This window comes from Schistocerca piceifrons, chromosome 4 (genome assembly GCF_021461385.2).
Source record: "Schistocerca piceifrons isolate TAMUIC-IGC-003096 chromosome 4, iqSchPice1.1, whole genome shotgun sequence".
In the NCBI taxonomy this organism is placed as follows: Eukaryota; Metazoa; Arthropoda; class Insecta; order Orthoptera; family Acrididae; genus Schistocerca; species Schistocerca piceifrons.
In genome coordinates this window covers 324,057,691-324,078,775 of record NC_060141.1, presented here as the reverse complement: position 1 = coordinate 324,078,775, position 21,085 = coordinate 324,057,691, and the positions used below count along the sequence as shown (strand labels likewise).

Genomic DNA, 21,085 nt, shown 5'->3' with positions numbered 1-21,085 from the left:
AGTGCCAGTGTCCTCATGAAACGTCCCCTTTAAACAATTATACACGACTGTCCTTAAACTGACACACAATATTTTGTTAGCGCAACGCAATCTGACTTTCAAAATTCCCTACAAAAGAATGGCCCTGACTAACATTAAACTATACCTTTCACAAATCACTTACCTCACAAAAATCTTCGCTGCTCAAGCTACTGCAATACAGCGAGCGCCACTACTGCCAGCTAAATAAAAGATTCAAACTACTGAAGGCACTAACTACTGATAGGGATAGTTAGCAAATGAAAGATATTAATAGAGAACAAACAATGTATTTACCTTGATATCATCATATATAAATATAGCAGTTCATGACAAATTACAAATCTCCGCCGTCTCTCTCCCCACATCCACCACTGCTGGCGGCTCACCTCCAACTGCACAACGCTACGCGCTGTTCACAGCCAGCTGCCTAACACTACAATGGCGAGTATTACAACAATGCAAAGCAGCCACAGACTGCACACAGCACAGCCAGTGATTTTCATACAGAGGTGGCGTTACCATAAAAAAACCTAAACAGCCTACTTACATAGAGAAAACATAAACAGCCTACTTACATAGAGAAAACATAAACAGCCTACTTACATAGAGAAAACATAAACAGCCTACTTACACTCAGAACGTTTAGGAAACTACACTTGGAATTCTTTCAAAGCCACATTTAATTCTTCAAACCTCGTGTTTTCTTTAACGTCAGTGAGATTAGGGAACTAGACTGTTAGCCAGAATGTGTCCCTTCTACAATGTGATTTTCTTTTTAAATGCATCCCCATGAAATCATAAAGAAGTTGCTTCTCACCTTAACAATGTCTTGTTGTGAGCAGTGTATCCCCAAGTCCGCTTAAAATGTGAGGTCTGCAATCCATTCTGGATTATCTCATTTTCGTTTCTGCACTTCCTTTCCCTTCATAAATTCAACAATAGCGAGTTTCAAATAAAAAAGCAACGTAATTTGCAATAATATACAGGATGAAAATTATTGAACTATATTAAATAAAATAGTCATAACTTCCGAGCGGTTTGCGTTAGGACGATCAAACTGCGGGACCTGCTTCTCCAGCGAGCGAGGGGGCGCAGTGGTTAGCACACTGGATTCGTATTCGGGAGGACGACGGTTCAAACCCGCGTCCGGCCATCCGGATTTAGGTTTCCCGTGATTTCCCTAAATTGCTTCAGGCAAATGCCGGAATGGTTTCTTTGAAAGTGCACGACCGATTTCTTTCCTTGTCCTACCCTAATACGAGCTTGTGCTCCGTCTATAATGACCTCGTTGTCGACGGGTCGTTAAACACTAATCTCCTCTTCTTCCACCTGCATCTCTTCCCATACAAAATTCAAAGCCATCAGCCATTGAGCCCCAGAGCAATGTAATAGCGGTTGTGTTTCGTCAACACTGTTGCCCACAGAACTGACGAACAGGAGTTTGATGAGAATGTGGTTTGGTTTAGCGAGGAAGCCCACTTCATGTGGGTGGGTTCATCATTAAGCAATATTGGCGCATCTGGGGTACTGGGAATACCCATTTCGCAATCGAGAAATCCCTTCATCTTCAACGATTGACTGTGTGGTATGCAATGTCAAGTCACGGAATAATCGGTGCGATTTTCCTTGATGGCACGATGACTGTCGAACGGTACGTGAAGGTTTTGGAAGATTATTTCATCCACATTATCCAATGTGATCCTGATTTCCACAAAATGCGGTTCATGCAAGACGGAGGTCGACCCCGTCGAAGTAGAAGAGTGGTGTTTTGGAGGAGCACTCTGTGGACCACATTCTGGCTCTGTGGTACCCAGAGGCCACTCGCATTGACCTCGATTGGCCTCCGTATTCTCCGGATCTGAACACATGCGATTCCTCTTTGAGGGGCTGTGTTAAAGACAACTTATGAAGCAGTAACCCCAAAACCATTACTAAGCTAACAATATCCATTCCGGAGGTCATCGATAGCTTCGATGTTCCGACACTTCAGCGGGTTATGTAGAATTCCGGTGTTCGTCTGCGGCACATTATCGCCAGTGATGGCAGGCATATCGAACATGACATAACCTAAATCGAATATCTGTAGTCGTGTTTAATGTTGAATAAAACTATGTGCACGCCGTAGTTTGTAACTAACTTACGATTTTTTCATATAGGTCAATAATTGTCACACTATATATAAGGTCTCCATACTCTTCGTTCAGTTATATCAAAAACCATTGCCAACTGACTGTGGAATAATACGTTCGACTTCAGGAATTTTACAGTTCGTGCCACCAGTTCCTTCACGTGCTCCCTGCCTGCAAATTTAGCGCCAAGTGCTTCTTGATGGAGAGAACACTGAATCTCACCTGTCGATCGTTATATTTAATTCCTCTTTCATTTCCAACTAAATCTTTAAATTCGTTTTGCATGGTACTTTAATGTTGCTCATAGTAGATTCGCTGTACCCGTCATTTATGTGACTGCATAATATACTGATGTCCAAAATTAAGGCAACAAACACTATTTCCTCGTCCTGAGTCTAATTCACGTTATAGTTATACAAACTGTCAACAGATGTCCGTACGCTCGTGTCTTGCACGGAAGATGGCATTCCAGTCAATAGACAACCATGCCAACTATGACGCCAGGGCACGTAACAAACGGGATAGTGTTTTCCGGGTAGTCCCAGATCCACAATCGCTGTGTACACAATCGCAGACGGTGCAGGCAGTATGGCACAGAAAAGACGCCTACCAGGCTCTCTGCGGTGGAGGGTCATGGGAAGAATGGAAGCAGGACAGTCGCAAACTGATGTGACGCGACAGCTTAATGTGAATCATTCTGTTGTTTTTCTTTTGTGGCGACATTTGATAGACATCGAAACTGTAACCTGAAGACGAGGGGGGGGGGGGGGGGGGGTGGAGAATTTAGAGAACCAGCATTTGCAGCTGACTGCAGAACGGTTTTCTGCCGTCAAGGTAGCTACATTTCGTGTAAGGAATGCGAAAATAAGAGAACTTAGTGCTTTTCCGGAGGCAGGACCAGTACAGTGCGGTATTTCCCTCGCTCCATTTGCGAGTGGATCACGAAAGGCAATGACTAATAGCGGTAGAAAGTAACCCCCCCCCCCCCCCACCAGGTGACTAATAGCGTTACAAGGTACTCTCCGCCAGGCACCGTATGGGGGTTTACAGAATACGTATGTAAATGTAGATCTCACGAAGATGTACGTCGATGATGTAGTGTGTCATTAATCTATCCTTCATAACGTGATCGGTTGGCACATCATCTGGTGACGAGCCCGTGCTGCCAGCTTTTATCTTTCAGACGTGAGACAACAAAACTGTCTGACTACAAAATATTCATAAATTATTACAAACTGTACAATTTGTCGGAGTGGCAAGAATTGTATCTGTCCTTATTGCACGTCCATCTCTATAACTAGAGATGGAATCATTTACCAATGTAGGAAATTAACAGAATGGTAAACTTTACTGCTACAACGATTTGTTTAAGTATTTCAGACTCTTGTCACATGGCTCCAAAGAAAAAAATAATTGCAGACATTAGTTGTATTTTCCTCCGCAACTGTGCGATTAAGTTTATGTGGCTTCCCAAAATCACTCACAGCCATTGCACTGTAAAATTAGTGTCATTAGTACTGCCCATGTGTTTACAGGGTACAATGTATTCATACCAAACACTGCAGTGAGATCACATAGCTTGTTTGTTTGTGACAACGTATTATGGCGCTCATTTCGCTTTCAGTAATGATGTGCGGCTCGATGAAGTGGCATACTAGGCCATAATTTCGGAAAATGAAGATGACTGTCGCTGGCAGTACAGACCAAAATAATTGCAGCGCGCAGCTACACAACTTCAGAACGTAGTTTAGATGGCTTTTATTCATATTATTGGTCGATGAAGATGAAAAGACGCTGTTCATGGACACCAACGTTATCGGCCACCAGTTTCAAATTTCATCTCCGAAATGTGTATTAAAGAGATACGGTGGTTGCGGGGAGGGGCTTCTGATTAGCAATGTAGTTGATGTTTATGTGTCTTATGATTCGGAAGATTGCCCTTATGATGGTGGCAGTTGGTACAGAAAATGTTCCCTGTGTGAAGATGTATTCAGCTTACACGGGAAATGGAAATGCCGTGTGGCTAGGGCCTCCCGTCGGGTAGACCGTTCGCCTGGTGAAAGTCTTTCGAGTTGACGCCACTGCGGCGGCTTGCATGTCGATGGGAATGAAATGATGATGAGGACAACACAACACCCGGACCCTGAGCGGAGAAAATCTCCGATCCAGCCGGGAGTTGAACCCGGGCCGTTAGGTATGACATTCCGTCGTGCTGACCACTCAGCTACCAGGGGCAGCTATAAACTGATAAGCCGAAACGTTAGGATCACTGCCCACCCTGACATTGGATGCCGCCTGGTGGAGTTCAGGCACGTGATATGTTAACAAAAGGATATAAGCGGAGCAAACACGAATTGGGGATCACCCTGGCGAAAATATGCGCTGAAAATGGGGACGTCTATTGAGATAAGTGACTTTGACAAAGGGTAGATTACTATTACGCAGAGCCTGTGAATTAGTATCCCGAAAACGGCGAAACTGATCGAATTTTCACTTGCTACTGTCGTAAGCATCTACGGAAAGAGATAGGACAGTGAAGCTACCACTAGGTGCTAAATGGTTGGAAATCCAAGACTTTTCACAGGACGTGCGGTTCCACGGTTGTTTATGCTCTGTGAAGTAGGATAGATAGTGATCTGTGGCATCTCTGCCGAAAGAGCACAATCCTGGTGAACATACAAGTGTTTCGGAGCACACCGTTCTTTGTACATTGTTGAACATCGAGTTCCGCAGCACACCACCCCTGTGTGTTTCACGTTGATCCAACGATGTCGGCAATTCGGCTGAATTACAATTTTGCTACACTAGGTCGCCGGTCGTCTGCACAAACGCCGTTAGCGAGGTTAACGGACGGAGGCTAGTGGGAACAGCATTATGCTACTGGAGAGCTTTTCCTGGGCTTGTGTGGGGCCTGTGGTAGTAATCGAAGACGCGCTGACACCTGCGAACCACCTGAATTCCTACGTGCTTAATGTCTTCCCGGACGGCAATGTCATATATCAACAGTATAATTGTCCATGTTTAGTAGTCAGAGACGTGCTACAGTGGTTTGAGGAGCATTAAAGTGGACTCACGTTGAGATGTCTCTGCGACCAAATTCGTCTGATGTAAATCCTACGGAACCCACCTCGGACGCAATCGGGCGCCATCACCGCGTACTTAAATCAGCGGTCCGTTATTTAAGCAAATTACATGACATGTGCGTAGACATCTGATGTCTCATACCTCCATAAATGTACCAAAAAACGGTCAGATCATTGATACGCAGAATCAATTATGTATTTCGCTCCAAAGTCGGACAAACAACCTATTGAGCAAATGGTGATAATGTTTTGGCTCATCAGTGTATGTGTCTGAATCATGCTGAACAATAAACCAGTCAGTTTTAATTATTGTTTGGTTCTCTTTGTCTTAAGTGTACTGCAGCTTAAGAGAATGTTCACCAGCTTACGAAGACTAAGTATCGTCAGTGATGACTTCTCAAAGATTTCCTCGTACGTAATAAGTTTTTACAGTTTGATTGTTATAAAGTTTAAAACTGTTTTCATTGTATTGTAAGTACGTATGGCGCATACTGTTCCTATAGCAATCAGAATGTACGTACTCCCTATGAACTGATGAATCTTTGTCAATAAATAGGTAACTTTTCAGCTGCTGTGACCTTAAGGCAGAAAAGAAATTACTTTTGTATCATAGCTTTTGAGGAAGACTGCCAGCCAAGCTAACAGGTACACGTTTTTATGTAATCGAATTCTGGTCTAGACGGGAATATCTGATTTAGACCTAGTAGTCCATATGCTGAGTTTCCAACGTTCTTTTGTTTCCTTTATCTAAAACCAAATAGCAGCTCCTTTAGTGTTATGGGATTATTAAATATCCACATAAGTAGATCTGACAGTAACAGCACGTCACCGAAAGCAAAATCTTGCGTACAGGCAGCCGACAGAAAAACATTGTAAACACGATTACGCTTTAGGACAGCGCCTGAACACCTTCATTCTTTTCACACCATTTGAATTGTTAGAGAGGCTGAAGATAATTTTGTACTCTATATTAAAGAGCTTCAAGTGTCGATGAAAGAAGAAAATAAAAGGAAAAAGTGAGATTAGAATTAAAAGGTCGAGACCATTAAAGCGGAGCGCAGCTCAGAATAAAGAACTAGAATGATGGAAAAGCATCTGAAGTAATTTGGGAAAGCTGCAGGAAAACTAAATCAGGGTGTCGTGGTGGAGATTTGTATCCCGTTCTCCCCGAATGGGACTCCAGTGTCTTGAGACAATGTGCCCCTTAGCTAAAGAGAAGGCTGGAGGTAAATTTGTTACTGGGCCTCAGGCAGAAGCTCTTTGCTTCGGCTCTGCTGGTGATGGAGGAGAAGGATCCTGAGGGACTCGTGAACGCGATGGGCTCACAGGTGAGGCGCGAAGCGCGGGACGTCCTGTGGGACGTACAGTGATTTTCGCTGTGACTTCGTCGGAGCTCTAACCGGCTAGAGAGAGCGAGCACCCTCTCTGTGGCGGGTTTGCACGGAACAAGTCGCAGATGCGACAGCTGGTTACAAGGAACCCCTTGCAGCTACTGCTTGGAGGCGATGAACACTGAGAAATGCATTGAATCATTTACCTCTGTTTCAGCTGGAAATGATGTTATGTTCAACAAGAAAATCGCCTTAAAAAGAGAAATGTATAAACCCTGTACAGACGTAATTTTCGTCTCCTCTTCGGAGCCACTGTGATGTGTCACGTAGTCATACCGGCGGCCGCGGCCACAGTCACTGCGGTATCGGGGATTTTCGATACTTTGTGGAATTTCATGACGATCTGCTCCGCAGATTTACTCGGAAACGTTTACTTGCAGACCTGGACCAAATCTCTGCAGTGCCATAGCATTAAAACCAGTCTAAATAAGGGCCGACGTCCTTGCTTTAACCCGCGAGACAGAGTTAAACGTATGACTGCTACAAAGTCAATAAGCCCTGTTATTACCTGACTACATATCGGAAGACACCGCGATCCAATCCTTGTACTGGAAAATGTACACTTCTACCAGTTCCTAAACAACCTGCAGCTGATTCACCAACAATTTCCACCGCGAGTCTCCAGAAAGACAAAAAAGGGTACATCGAAAGTCAAAAGTGGTTCAGAAAACACTCTTCTAGTTCCCACAGAAACAAATATGACTTATTGTCTTCAGTTCGACCCTTTAGAAGTCTGTTTCTCTCGTTAAACCTCACCTCCAGTTAGCTGATGACTCCATGATCTGATACTGTCCTCTCTACCACATGTGTGCAGTTTAGGCCTCAACTGAAAACTACTCAGCACTTCACACCCATATGCAGGAAAGGAACCAGCCAGTTCCTTCAGGTTTTCATGCTTAAAGAAATACCTACTTTGTGAATCGTGGCGAAATATTAAGTCTCCGAACACGGAAATCAGTAATATTCTCGAATCAGCACCTCTGCTCCAGAGATCTAATCACGTCAGCACCAACATTGGTGAACTCCAATCCACTCCACGAAATTATCTTAATTCCGTGCCTACCAACCAACAACAGGAGCGGAAGACGGCTGTTTCCACCAACTGATTACAGAACATAAACTTCTTGCTAAGGTCGCTAATTACCTTTATGCTTTATAATCGGTTTCACTAATCAGTGTTACCATCTTCAGACCTGGAAGGAATGTATACAGTGTAGCTATATAAAAAGCAGTTGCAGTATACAGTATCAGGAACAATATAAAAGGAAAACCTGAAATACAACATATCTCGACAGACAGTTTATTGCATATTTCTTAAAAGATTACTCTTTCACAGGAACTGGCAGGTACGTAACAGACTAGAAGACTGATGCATCGGCATGTCAAAAATAAAACTACTGTTTACGCAGTTATGCCAATGGCCTTGCCTCAAGTGCTAACAACGGATCCCGCAATATCACTGGAGCGCTGTCGGGCTTAATGCTGTTGGCAAGTGGGGTGCACACAGCCTTTGTGAGGCCAAATGAGAAGCTAATTGATTGAGGAGTAGCAGCTCCGGTCACGAAAACTGACAACGGCCGGGAGAGCTGTGTGCTGCCCACATGCCCCTCCGTATCCGCATCTGGTGACGCCTAAGGACTGAGAATGACACGGCAACCGGGCCAGTACTGCTGGGCATTCAAAACCTGTTCCGGCGGTTTTTTTTTATATACACAGTTATTCACCACATAGATATCTGTCTCATGTCACTCACAACAGAGCACTTGATTGCAGCCAGGGCGCCGCTAGACTGGCAGGTGTGAGCGATAAAGATAGACGTTGACAATTGGACCGACAGGTGTCGCAATTGTTAGCTGTATATTCTTGCTTTATTTATTTGATTAGATTACAGTGTGCAAGCGAATACGTGGACGAAAATAAATCTAAACACATTTTTACAAAGTTATTGCCAACAACTAATTAAGGCAGATTCTAAAAAATAATTCTTATAGCGTTAATTACTCAGTGCACTTATGTAAAATCTGAATGCATATTTGGTTCAGTTACCGTAAACTGATATACAATAGATTAATTAACACAGGAGTTAACATTTACAAAAAACACAGATAACCTACAGAGCCATTAAAACATTTAAAAAATATTAACAATTTTTACAAATCTTAAAGAAAGCAAGACTACAGATTACAGTCTGGGATTCTGAAATTTCATTAAAACAACAACGTAAGCTGTGATTACATCCAAAGTAACGACAGTGTACTCAAATTATAACAAAGTCAAAAATTTTATTGTAAAATGCGTGTTCATAATTATCAGCAAGGTAAAGTCGTTTGGGTAATCCGGACTTCTACCATCTCATTTAAGAAGCAGTGGAAGCTGTAGCTACGTCCAAAGTAACGGTACTCATACAGTACCATAGTAAAATGAGAATTAAAAAGAATTCTTTAATTTTTTAAAGATGTGGAGATACAGTTATCAGCAGGGCTGCTCCCACTTACAGCACTTCTCTATAAAGCACTGTTTCCTTATACGACTTTTCACAAGGTTATTTCTAGTAGGTGCTGGAAGAACAACTGCCATAACTGGGAAGACTCTTGCCTTAAGGCATTACAGTGGGTCACGACCACAACCCACTTATAAGGATTGAGGAAGAACGACTCATGACCTCCATGCTAGACAAAGCTTCCCTCCGCTGTGTGCCGAAAAATGGATCTGGAATCTGCAATAGCCAAGAGGCCGAGCCAGTGGACGACGTTAGGCAAGATCAATGACATTGTGTCAATATGGAGAGTTGCAACGACTCCACTCGTCATTACTGCCGAAAATTGATCATGTGAGCTTTCTGTAATAGCCGGACATTTCCACTCCACAACATGCTCATAGGTCCATTGATAGCATTCACCTTCAGTGTACTGGGGATCGCTTCATTTAGGGTACCTGTCTGTTGGGCACAAACATATTTAAAGACTTTGTCATCAAATAACCCATCAGAAATAATCAAACCAGTTGAGATCGGGACGATAAGGGTGCCATTGCATACCATGTCCAGTGAATGCTACCGTGCGTAATGTGTCGATCCACGATGTCTGAATGTCACCCGAAGGAATTGGAAGACGTGTGCAGTGCGGTACGGACGTGTTCCATCCTGCATGAACCAGTAGTTTCAGAGCATTCGACGGAACCTTGTAGCCGGTACAAATACATGATCCAGGACTCATCTGTATTTGTCTTCTGCGATAGGTTCATCACTAAAAATGGGTACAATAATGCAACGTGCACAAATTTCGCACGAAACAGCGACTTTTGTGGCAGAAACGGAGCAGGAGCTTGAACGTGTGAATTCACAGTACTACTGTTTAAGTGTTAATGTTCCCACTTGGAAATGTGAATTGAGACATCAGCAAGTGAGCTGTAGAATTTTTAGTGCTACAATACAACAATATCACAAGGAAAGTCGCTTGCACTATACAATTAACTACGGTAGACAGACACTTGCTAACATCTCATGTGCACCACCTTGTACATGGGGAGCATGAAAAGTACGTACTAAATCAACTCAGCATCTTTTAACACAGAACACTGCATTATGGCTAGTATATGTTAAGGTCAAGGGAAAATGTGTAGCTTGCCTAATGCAGTGAACAGCCCACAGTGCTGGAAAATATCTTCTAACCGATGTTACCTAATGCCGTCCTATATCGCAAAACATTAAGTAGCGGATTCTCTTTTCACTGTTAAATAATATTGAGCACCTTTACAGAATCAACTTCTACATTACGTATACCTTTATCGAGTCTGACCACTCGTTAATCTCCGCTGTTGTCTTGATAAGAATAGCGAACCACGTTTTTCGTGCAGAAAACCAAACATGTATGCAGTGTAATTTTTCCTGGCATGTTTCAGCTGTCTCAAGATGTACCCGCAGCGCAGCCGGATGACAGCGGGGGCGGCGACGGCGGTGGAGGGGGCGGCGAGGGCGGCAGTGGGGGCCGGAGAGGGCGGGGGAGGGGACGCCGGAGCGACGGACAGCCCAAGGAGAGCAGCGCATACCGCTACATCAAGGTGTGTGTGTAGCAGGAGCAGCACATTAGATTGCCAAAATGGCGTTCGTACATCAGCTCTAAAATACAATTTCACACACAAGCGGACTGTGTACGTAGTATTTGTTTTGGAGTAGTGTTTATTTTATCTTATTTGCTTGAAAATACTGTAGATTCACAATGAACCCACCTCGCACTTCAAAATCACACTCGTGCCGGTCGAGGTACTAAACTACCAGTCGAAACAATTCAGAGTTGTGCTTCTCTGTTTGTTTTCTTACAAGTTGTTTCGATCAGTGCACGAGCCTCACGGGAATGATCAATGAACAATGGGAATCGCCGGAGGAAAGAAGGCGTTCTTCTCGCAAAGCGCTATCGAGAAAGTTTAAGGAATCGACGTTTGTGACAGACTTCAGAATGATTCTATTTCAACTACACTGAAGCGCCTAAGAAACTGGTGTAGGTATGCGTATTCAAATACAGAGATGTGTAAACTGGCAGAATACGAGGCTGTGGTTGGCAACGCCTCTATAAGAGTACGTGGAGCAGTTATTAGTTCGGTTACTGCTGCTACAATGGCAGGTTATCAAGATTTACGTTGAGTTTCGACGCGGTGTTATAGTCGGCGCGCGAGCGATGGAACACAGCATCTCCGAGGTAGCGATGAAGTGGGGATTTTTCCGTACGACCATTTCACGAGTGTAATGTGAATATCAGGAATCCGGTAAAACATCAAATCTCCGACATCGCTATGGCCGGTGAAAGACTCCTGCAAGAACGGGACCAACGGCAACTGAAGAGAATGAATCAGCGTTGACAGAAGTGCACCCCTTCCGCAAATTGCTGCAGATTTCAGTGCTAAGCCATCATCAAGCGTTAGCGTGCGAAACATTCACCGAAACATTACCGATATGGGCTTTCGGAGCCAAATGCCCACTCCTGTAGCCTTGATAACTGCACGACACAAAGCTTTACGCCTATCCTGTACCCGTCAGCACCGACATTGGACTGTTGATCACTGGTAATATGTTGGTGGTCGAACGAGTCACGTTTTAAATTGCATAGAGCGGATGGACGCGTACGGGTATAGAGACCACCTCCTGAATCCATGGACCCTGCGTGTCAGCAAGGAACTGTTCAAGTTGGTGGAGGCTTTGTAATGGTGTGCGGTGTGTGCAGTTGGAGTGACAAGACCCCTGATGCGTTTAGATGCGACTCTGACAGTTAACACGTACGTAAGCATCCTGTCTGATCACCTGCATCCATTCATGTCCATTGTGCATTCCGACGGACTTGGGCAATTCCATCATCATAATGCGACGCCCTACACGTCCAGAATTTCTACAGAGTGGCTCCAGGAACACTCTTCTGAGTTTAAACACTTCCTCTGGGTACTAAACTCGCCAGACACGAACATTATTGAGTATATCTGGAATGCCTTGCAACGTGCTATTCAGAAGAGATCACCCTTTGCACTCTTACTGATTTACGGACCTCCTGCAGGATTCATGGTGTCAATTCCCTCCAGAATTACCTCAGACATTAGTGGAATACATGCCACATCGTGTTGCGTCACTTCTGCAAACTTTCTGGCGCCCTACACGATATTAGGCAGGTGTTCCAGTTTCCTTGGCTCTTCAGTGTAACACACTTCTCCTGCAAGCACTGCCAAGCAAAATAAGAAAAGTCAGGACTCTATTTTGGAATGGATTCGGTAAAGTAATGGTCAGCAGTGGCACGGGATATTCTCCAGCGTACATCGTATGGTAGTATACGGACTAAGTACGTAAGTAAGGATTTAGGTCTTATGAAAATGCCTGGATTAGTTCCTTTCTTTGTATTCTTCTCCGTATTCTTTCTGCTTCTTGCAGTTTACTTCTTTCTTCCTTCCAAAGGTCCGGACATATTCCTCCAGGGGGTTAAAAAAAGTATATCGTATTTTGAGGGGTGGAAAAATGCCCAAAACAATAAAAACTATCCACTAAACATGGCCCCTAAAATGCATACCTTTACACCTGCGAGCAATTGTTCATCTTCGCGGATGTGAAACACATCTACAGAATGGAGTAAAAAAAATGAGTAAACAAATAGGAACACGTTATTACGGTAGTGTGTAACAACAGAGCTTCTGATGGGGATGCGATTCATGTATGATGCAGCAACAGCCTATTTGCTCCGAAATGGCCGTGAACACCTCACAGAGACGGGTAATGGCTAATGGATTGTTCGGGAAAGTCCATTATGTGGACTGGCTAGCTCGACTTTAATCGCTTGGATTTTTGGTTAGGGAGACAATGAAATCTTTCGTGTGTGCAGGTCGTATTAACGATGTACAAACCCTACAGGGAGCGTCATCAGTGCTTACCAGCGAATTCGTAACCAACCTAGAGTTTTTCAGTAGAAGAGCTGTGTTTCATAGCAGCGAAGACGATCAAGTGCTCATAGCTCTTAATACATGAATTTTAAAGCCCATGTTTACCGGACTTCATCTCCTCATTACTTCAACTCGGGAGAGCGACCGTTTAAATCCGCGTCCAGCCATCCAGATTTAGGTTTTTCGTTATTTCCTTAAAACAGACAAATGCCGGTATTGTTCCTTTCAGAGAGTAAGGCTGAGTTCCTCCCTCATCCCTGAAATATTTCGAGCTTGTGTTTCGCCTCTAATGACTTTGATGTCGACAAGACATTTAACCCCTTATCTTCTTTCCTTCCCTTCTTTACATCGATCTTCATCGACCACCCGCAATTCGCCTAAGCGGCATCGAATAGAAAGACGTGTACCAGGCAGCCCAGTAACCCCACGCGTGGCCTCCTGACCAACAATGACTAACGATCATTTCATTTTACCACCTCTCAGAATGTGGACTAGGATTTTTAAGCCCCTGTACATTGGCAATAATCTTCTTTAACCATCTACAATGGTGATTACGTATCACTAGATAATTTATGCAGCGTGTTCCTGGGAGATTGTTCCATATCCAGGGATATGACAGGAATAATCATTCGAAGCAAAAAGGTCTAACAATCATGGGATCTAAAATGCATCCCTTAAGTTATGTGCACTTTTTCATCTTCAGTAGTGTGAAACAAATCTCTTCTACTGCAAGTTCTTTGCTTTCCACAGATTGGAAGAAGGTAGTATGAAGCAAAACTAGAAAATATTACCCAGTAAACATCACTAAAATGCATACCTTAAGACCTATGAGCATTTTTTTTCCGTAGAAGATACGTATTTCACAGTAGCGAAGGTGAAAAAGTGATTATAACTCTTAAGGATGCACTGTAGAGCCCATGTTCATCAGGATTTTTGCTACCGATGATCGTGCTTCTCATATCCTTGAAAATTGTTCATTCCTCCTGGGGCACACCCTTTTTTCTTAAAGTTTCTTGACTTAATTCTTCTTATAGCGATGTTTTTCATTGGTTAACAGGCTACCGAACAATTTTGTACAGTTAATATATCAGAGTGTTCCCTATTTTGAAATTTGATGTGAAGTATCATCACACCAGCTCCTACATCGTAACCTATAGCGCACTAGCTTCCGAGACACGTCAGGTTAGCTAGAGCCGGATTAAATCCACGCGGTGGATTAACGACCGTGGATTGATACACGGGTCAGCCTGAGTACGGCTTTTAAGCTGTTTCACTCGCTTGTTCAGATAAATGTTGGGGTGGTACACTAATTCCACCTCAGAGACCTTTGTTTCTTTTTTTTAAGTCATTATTAGTCTTCTAAGCGGTATGACGCGACCCGCAGTGAATTCCTCTTCTGTTATGACGTCTTCGTGTCGGAGTGGCACTTGCAACCAACGTTCTCAATTATTTGCTTGATATATATACCAATCGCTGTCTTTCCCTACAGTTTTTGCCCTCTACAGCTCCCTCTTGTACTATGGAAGTTATTGCCAGACGTCTTATCAGACGTCCTACCATCCTGTCTCTTCTTCTCAGTGTTTCCCACATATTCCTTTCCTCGCCGATTCTCCGGAGAACCTCCTCATTACTTACCTTACCCGTCCACCTAATTTGCGACATTTTTCTGTAGCACTACATCTCAAACGCATCGCGTCTCTTTTTATTTTGTTTTCATTTCAGTCCATGTTTCACTATCACACAACACTGTGTTGCAAATGTACATTCAGAGAAATTTGTTCCTCAAATCACGGCCTATGTTTGATACCAATAGACTGCTCTTGGCCTGGAATTCCCTTTTTGCAACTCCTACACTGCTTTTTATGTCCAACTTGTTCTGTCCGTGAGGTGTTATTTTGCTGCCTACGTAGCAGAATTCGCTAACTTCATCTATTTCCTGATCAACAATCCTGATAAGTTTCTCGCTAATCTCGTTTCTGCCACTTCTCATTACTTTCGTCTTTCTCCTATTTACTCTCAAGCCACATTCTGTACACATTAGACTGTTCGCTCCATTCAGTAGATCCTGTAACTCTTCTTCATTTTCACTGAGTATAGCAATGTCATCAGCGTATCTTATCACTGATATCCGTTCATCATGAATTTTAATTTCACTTTTGAACCTCTCTTTTATTTTCGTCATTGTCTCTTCGATGTATAGATGGAACAGCAGGTGCGAAAGATTACATCCCTGTCTTACGTCCTTTTTAATCCGAGCACTTCATTCTTGGTCTTCCACTCTTATTATTCCCTCTTGGGTCTAGTTTATATTTGTATTACACGTCTTTCCGCATAGTTTACCACTATTTTTCTCAGAATTTCTAACATCTTGCACCATTTGACATTGTCGAACGTTTTTTCTAGGTTGCCAATTCTATTAACATGTCTTGATTTGTCTTTAGACTTCCTTCCACTAAAAACCGTAGCTACAGAATTGAACCTTTCCTTATGCCAAATTGATCCTCAGCATCTTGGATACTTGTGTGGTTAAGATGAAATTGTGATAATTCTCACAGTTGTCGGCTGTTGCAATATTGGAATTGTGTTAATGATGTTTGTCCGAAAGTCTGATGGTACATCGCAAGTCTCATACACTCTACATACCGTCGTGATTGGTCGTTTTGTTGCTACTTTCCCCAACGATTTTAGAAATTTTGATGGAATGTTATCTATTCCTTCTGCCTTATTCGAGTCAGAACTCTTCCAAATTCAGATTCTAATACTGGATTACCTATCTATTCCATGTCGACTCCTCTTTCTTCTTCCATCACGTCATCATAGAAGTCTTCCCCTTCATGAAGGCCTCCAAAGTACTCTTTCCACTTATCTACCTTCTCCTTTGCATTTACCAATGAAACTACCAATGCACTCTTGAAACTTCCTGGTCGATCAAAACTGTGTGCTAGACCAAGTCTGGAAATCGGGACCTATGCCTTCCGCGGGCAAGTCCTCTACCGTCTGAGGTACCATAAGCACGACTCACGACCCATCCTCACAGCTTTAATTCCACCAGTGCCTCGTCTCCTACCTCCCACAGCTCTCGTGCAGATCTTGCAGAATTAGTAAGTTTCATATCAGCGCACACTCCGCTGCAGAATGAAAATTTCATTCTAGAAGCATCTCCCAGGCTGTGGCTTAGATATGTCTCCACAATATCCTTTCATCCAGGAGTGCAAGATCTGCAGGAGAGCTTCTGTGAAGTTTGGAAGGTAGGAGACAAGGTACTGTTGGATGAGTCAGTCCTTACAACGATTATTTGTTTTTAGATTTCTTCATATTTTTCATGTAGCTATTTTGCCTTAGCTTCCCTGCACTTTCTATTTATTTCATTCGTAAGTGACTTGTATTTCTGTGTTTCTTAATTTCGCTGAACAATTTTTACTACCTTCTTTCGTCGATCAACTGAAGGATTTCTTCTGTTGGCCTTGATTTCTTGGCATTACCTTCCTTGTACCTTTGTTAGCCTTTCCCACTTCTGTGTCTGCCCTGTTTAGAGATGCTCATTCCCCTTCAACTGAGCTGTTCGTTATCGCAGTATCTACAGATCCCGGGAAATTAAAGCATATCTTTTCCTTCCTTAATACTTCCATATCCCACTACATTTGCACATTGATTCTTCTTGACTATTCTCGTAAACGTCAGCCCACTCTCCAACGATAGTAAATTGTCATCTGAGTCTATACCTGCTCCTGGTTGGTTTGTTGGCTTGGTGTATAAACGGACCAAACTACAGGGTCATCAGTCCATTTTTCCTGACGCAAACAAGGCTCAAGGCACAGAAACACCCAAAAGCACACCTAAAAAGAAAACGAATGGAACGAACAAAAAACGGGGAAAACATACACCATAAGGAACAGTGGAATATGGTATGGTCTGGGCTGGCTGATTACCATAACAAAAAAGGATGAGCCCGCCACTCTGCAACACATTCAAATGTCCACCCCAAAAAGTCAAGGCGAGATTAACATATGTAGGGAAAGACGACCAGCAAGACAAACAAATGCAAAGAAAGTGTGACAGAGTTAAAATGGAGGGAGGATGGCAACCTCAGAGAGAAGGCTAAATGTCCACCCTTAGATAATACGATAAAAACCCACCTTACCAATAAAACTAAATCTGCTGTTGATGCTCTGTCGCCCAACACCGAGAGAGCGGCTAAAAGTGGGCAGTCCAGCAAGATGTGGACGACAGTCATATGTGAGCCACAGTGACCCAACACCGAGGCAGGCTCAAATCTTGCCTCGGGCATGGATGTGTGTGATGTCATTAGGTTAGTTAGGTTTAAGTAGTTCTAAGTCTAGGGGACTGATGACCTCAGATGTTAAGTCCCATAGTGCTTACAGCAATTTCAACGTTGCGACGGAGGAGGTAGCCATGTGTTAGCCTCATATGGCCAATGCGGAGCCGGCAGAAAACCACAGAGTCCTTGCGAGAGGCCCACATGGAGGTCTTCCACAATTTCGTAGTCTCCTTAAGGGCAAGCAGTTTGTTGCGCGTGCTAAGTTTATGCCGTTCCGTCTGCCAAAACTGAAAAATCTTGCGGCGTAATCATGATCGAAGGTCAGTTACAGGGATGGCGATCTCCAGAAGCGGTTTCTGTGTAACCTGTTTGGCCAGCCTGTTGGCAAGTTCATTTCCTGGGATTCCGACGTAGCCTGGGGTCCACACAAACACGGCAACGACTGGACCGTTCCATGGCATAGATGTACTCCTTGATGGTCGCTACCAAAGTATGGCGGGGTAGCACTGGTCGATAGGTTGTAGGATGCTCAAGGAGTCAGTACAGAGAAGAAACGAGCCCGCCAGGGCATTAGCAGAAGCGCTCAAGAGCACGAGAAATGGCCGACAGCTCTGCAGTGAAAACACTGCAGCCATCTGGCAAGGAGTGCCGTTCAATATGTCCTCCATGAACATACGCGAAGCCAACGTGACCGTCAGCCATCGAGCCGTCAGTGTAAACCACTTCATGGTCCCGGTACGTATCAAGAATCGAAATGAAGTGACTGCAGAGAGCTGCGGGGTTAACTGAGCCCTTAGGGCCATGTGAAAGGTCCAAGAGAAGCTTCGGCCTAGGTATACGTGAATGGACCTCGAGTGTAGATGGTAAAGGCAAGGACTCCACTTCAGACAGAAGAGATCGGACGCGAACCGCAATCTTAAGCCCTGACCTATGCCTCCGATGCGGGAGATGAACCGCCGTGAAAGGGAAAAGGAGCAAGAGAATTATGAATGTATGCAACGTAACTGGCGAGCGTGCTTAGGTAGCTGAGTTGGTAGAGCACTTGCCCGCGAAAGGCAAAGGTCCCGAGTTCGAGTCTCGGTCCTGCACACAATCTACCACGAAGTTTCTGTTTTACTATTTCTTGAGATATGTTTAGCTTCACAGAAATGTTAACGTATTCCAGGTTGCAATTCCAAATCCTTTGTTACACCTAATTATCAGAGAAAATTGCTTAGTATCATATTTCCATCTTCCGGGTCTTGGTATCCGATTTCCATAACAAACCATTCGCTTACTTTCCTCTCACTCATCATTAAAGGCTAAAGTGGTTGAGACTCTTTGCAGGATACGGGGTACGATGGTTTCTCTGAATCTTCGGTGCCCACATTTTCATCGTATACGACGGCACTCGATCGTCGTTATGGTTTTCTCTTAGCTCGCGAGCGCTAGGTAGTTCACTCTCAGTCTAATCAAAAGAGAATGTTAATACCACGGATCCCTTCGTGTTCGTTCATGTGGCCCACATAAAACGCTCACCTTTCACCATGGTGCTGCCTAACTCAGACGAGTATCGCATCAGCACAGCAATGATGTTTGGTATGTAAGGGGTGATCAAAAAGGTCTCTCCGCAGTGCCTTATGATTGTTCGCCTGCCTGGGTTACTTCCCTTCAAGTGGACTCTCCCAACATTCCACTGTTTCGTTTATCTCAGCCAGCGTCAATAGTACCGTTGGTTCAAAATGGTTCAAATGGCTCTGAGCACTATGGGACTTAAATCAATGGTCATCAGTCCCCTAGAACTTAGAACTACTTAAACCTGACTAACCTAAGGACATCACACAACACCCAGTCATCACGAGGCAGAGAAAATCCCTGACCCCGCCGGGAATCGAACCCGGGAACCCGGGCGTGGAATACCGTTGGTGTGTGTCGTTACGTGTTGACGTGAACGTTTAAGTTTAGTTCCTTTGTTCGTTTATTTCGTTTTTGTCACTGTTAAAATGCTAACCATTGAAGAACGTGTGTTTTTAGTCGAACAAGTGTTCAAAGCTGGCGGTAAATACACAGTTTCAGTTCGTCAAACATTAAATTCAGTTTTCCCGGAGACAACACTCCCACATCGCGATACTGTGCGAGATTTGATTAACAATTTTCGAAGTACGAGTTCAGTGACAATTGCACCGAGAAGTGGTCGTCCTCGCATTTTGTTTGAGGATAAACTTCTCGATGGTTCAAAAATGATGGTTCAAATGGCTCTGAGCACTATGGGACTCAACATCTTAGGTCATAAGTCCCCTAGAACTTAGAACTACTTAAACCTAACTAACCTAAGGACGTCACACACACCCATGCCCGAGGCAGGATTCGAACCTGCGACCGTAGTAGTCCCGTGGTTCCGGACTGCAGCGCTAGAACCGCACGGTCACCGCGGCCGGCTAAACTTCTCTATATTTCCGATAAAATGTCCATGAATTCGAACAAGTCAGTGAGAAAACTCCCCCAGGAAATCGATGTTAGTGTTGGAACGGCCCACCCAGCTGGAAGGAAAAAATTAGAACTTTTCCCATATAAAGTGACAGTCGTGCAAGAACTGAAAAATACTGACCATGGCAAGAGACTGCATTATTGTCAATGGTTCAAAAATTTCGTTCAACAAAATGGAAGGGATATTCATAATGAAACGTTTTTCATTGATGAGGCGTGGTTTCATTTGCCCGGGTACATGAACTCGCAAAATTCTCGTATGGGGAATACTGCAAATCCATTGTGTATTCATGAGGAACCACTTCATTCTGTGAAAATAGGAGTTTGGATTGCAATTTATAGACGTCTGATTGTAGGTCCCATATTTTTCAACGAAACATTAAACGCACAACTATACTGCAGTGATATTCTGTAACAATTCATAGGAGAACTTGTGTTAAGTGAAATATTGGACGGTTATTTTCAACAAGATGGTGCAACCGCGCATCCAGCTCGCGTTTCAATGTCACTGCTTGCTGATGTTTCTGGTGATGACATAATATCACAGGGATTTTGGCCTCCCCGATCGCCTGGCCTAACACCGCCTGTCTCTGCCTTCTGGGGTGCAGCGAAAGCAATTGTCTATAAATACCGTCCAAAATCCTTCGATGAATTGAAAACTGCAGTATCCACTTTCACTGCTTCTGTTACAGAAGAAATGTTAGAGATTGAGTTTGGAAACATGATTAGACGAATTGAATTGTGTATTCAACAACAGAGGGAGACTTTCAACATTTAATGTGAAAATTTGTAAGTAAAAATGAATATTCACCAAATTAATAACTTGTATTTCACTGAGATTCATTTCGGTATATTCACTGCGGCACACGGCACGCGCGGCTAACAATCGTACGGCACTGCGGAGAGACTTTTTGAACACCCAGTAGTGTATCCCCGGTGATGAGCTGCCTCGTCGCTGCGAGAGGTAGTCTTATTACTTACTAAAACTTTCACTGTTGTCCTGTTGTCACTGAAATATTCCTTTCTTCTCTCGAAATTAGTTAGCCACAGACATAACCCAAATAATATTGCTTACATGTTAATAACAGTTTCGATTTAATATGCATTCACTCATTCACATATCTCTGTTAGATACGTTGACGAGGGATCATATCCTTACTCCAACATTTGCCTGCTTCTAGCAGTACAAAGACGTTCCAGCACCTCGTAATGTCTTTGGATAGACTGTTCAAGATGTATGCCTAAGGAAAATTTACGAGCGAAAAATCGAAACCAGCGACAACATCTACAATTTGAACAGCTTTA

At 43.6% G+C, this 21,085-nt stretch overlaps 1 protein-coding gene across 1 annotated transcript in view; it reads left to right on the top strand.

The window, feature by feature from the left end:
* Positions 1–21,085, top strand: part of LOC124795819 (neprilysin-1-like) — a 307,752-nt gene that overhangs the window by 174,648 nt on the left and 112,019 nt on the right. The window contains exon 5 of the mRNA XM_047259900.1: positions 10,525–10,683. Within this exon, the coding sequence (XP_047115856.1) occupies positions 10,525–10,683 (159 nt within the window). The remainder of the gene's footprint in view (positions 1–10,524; positions 10,684–21,085) is intronic.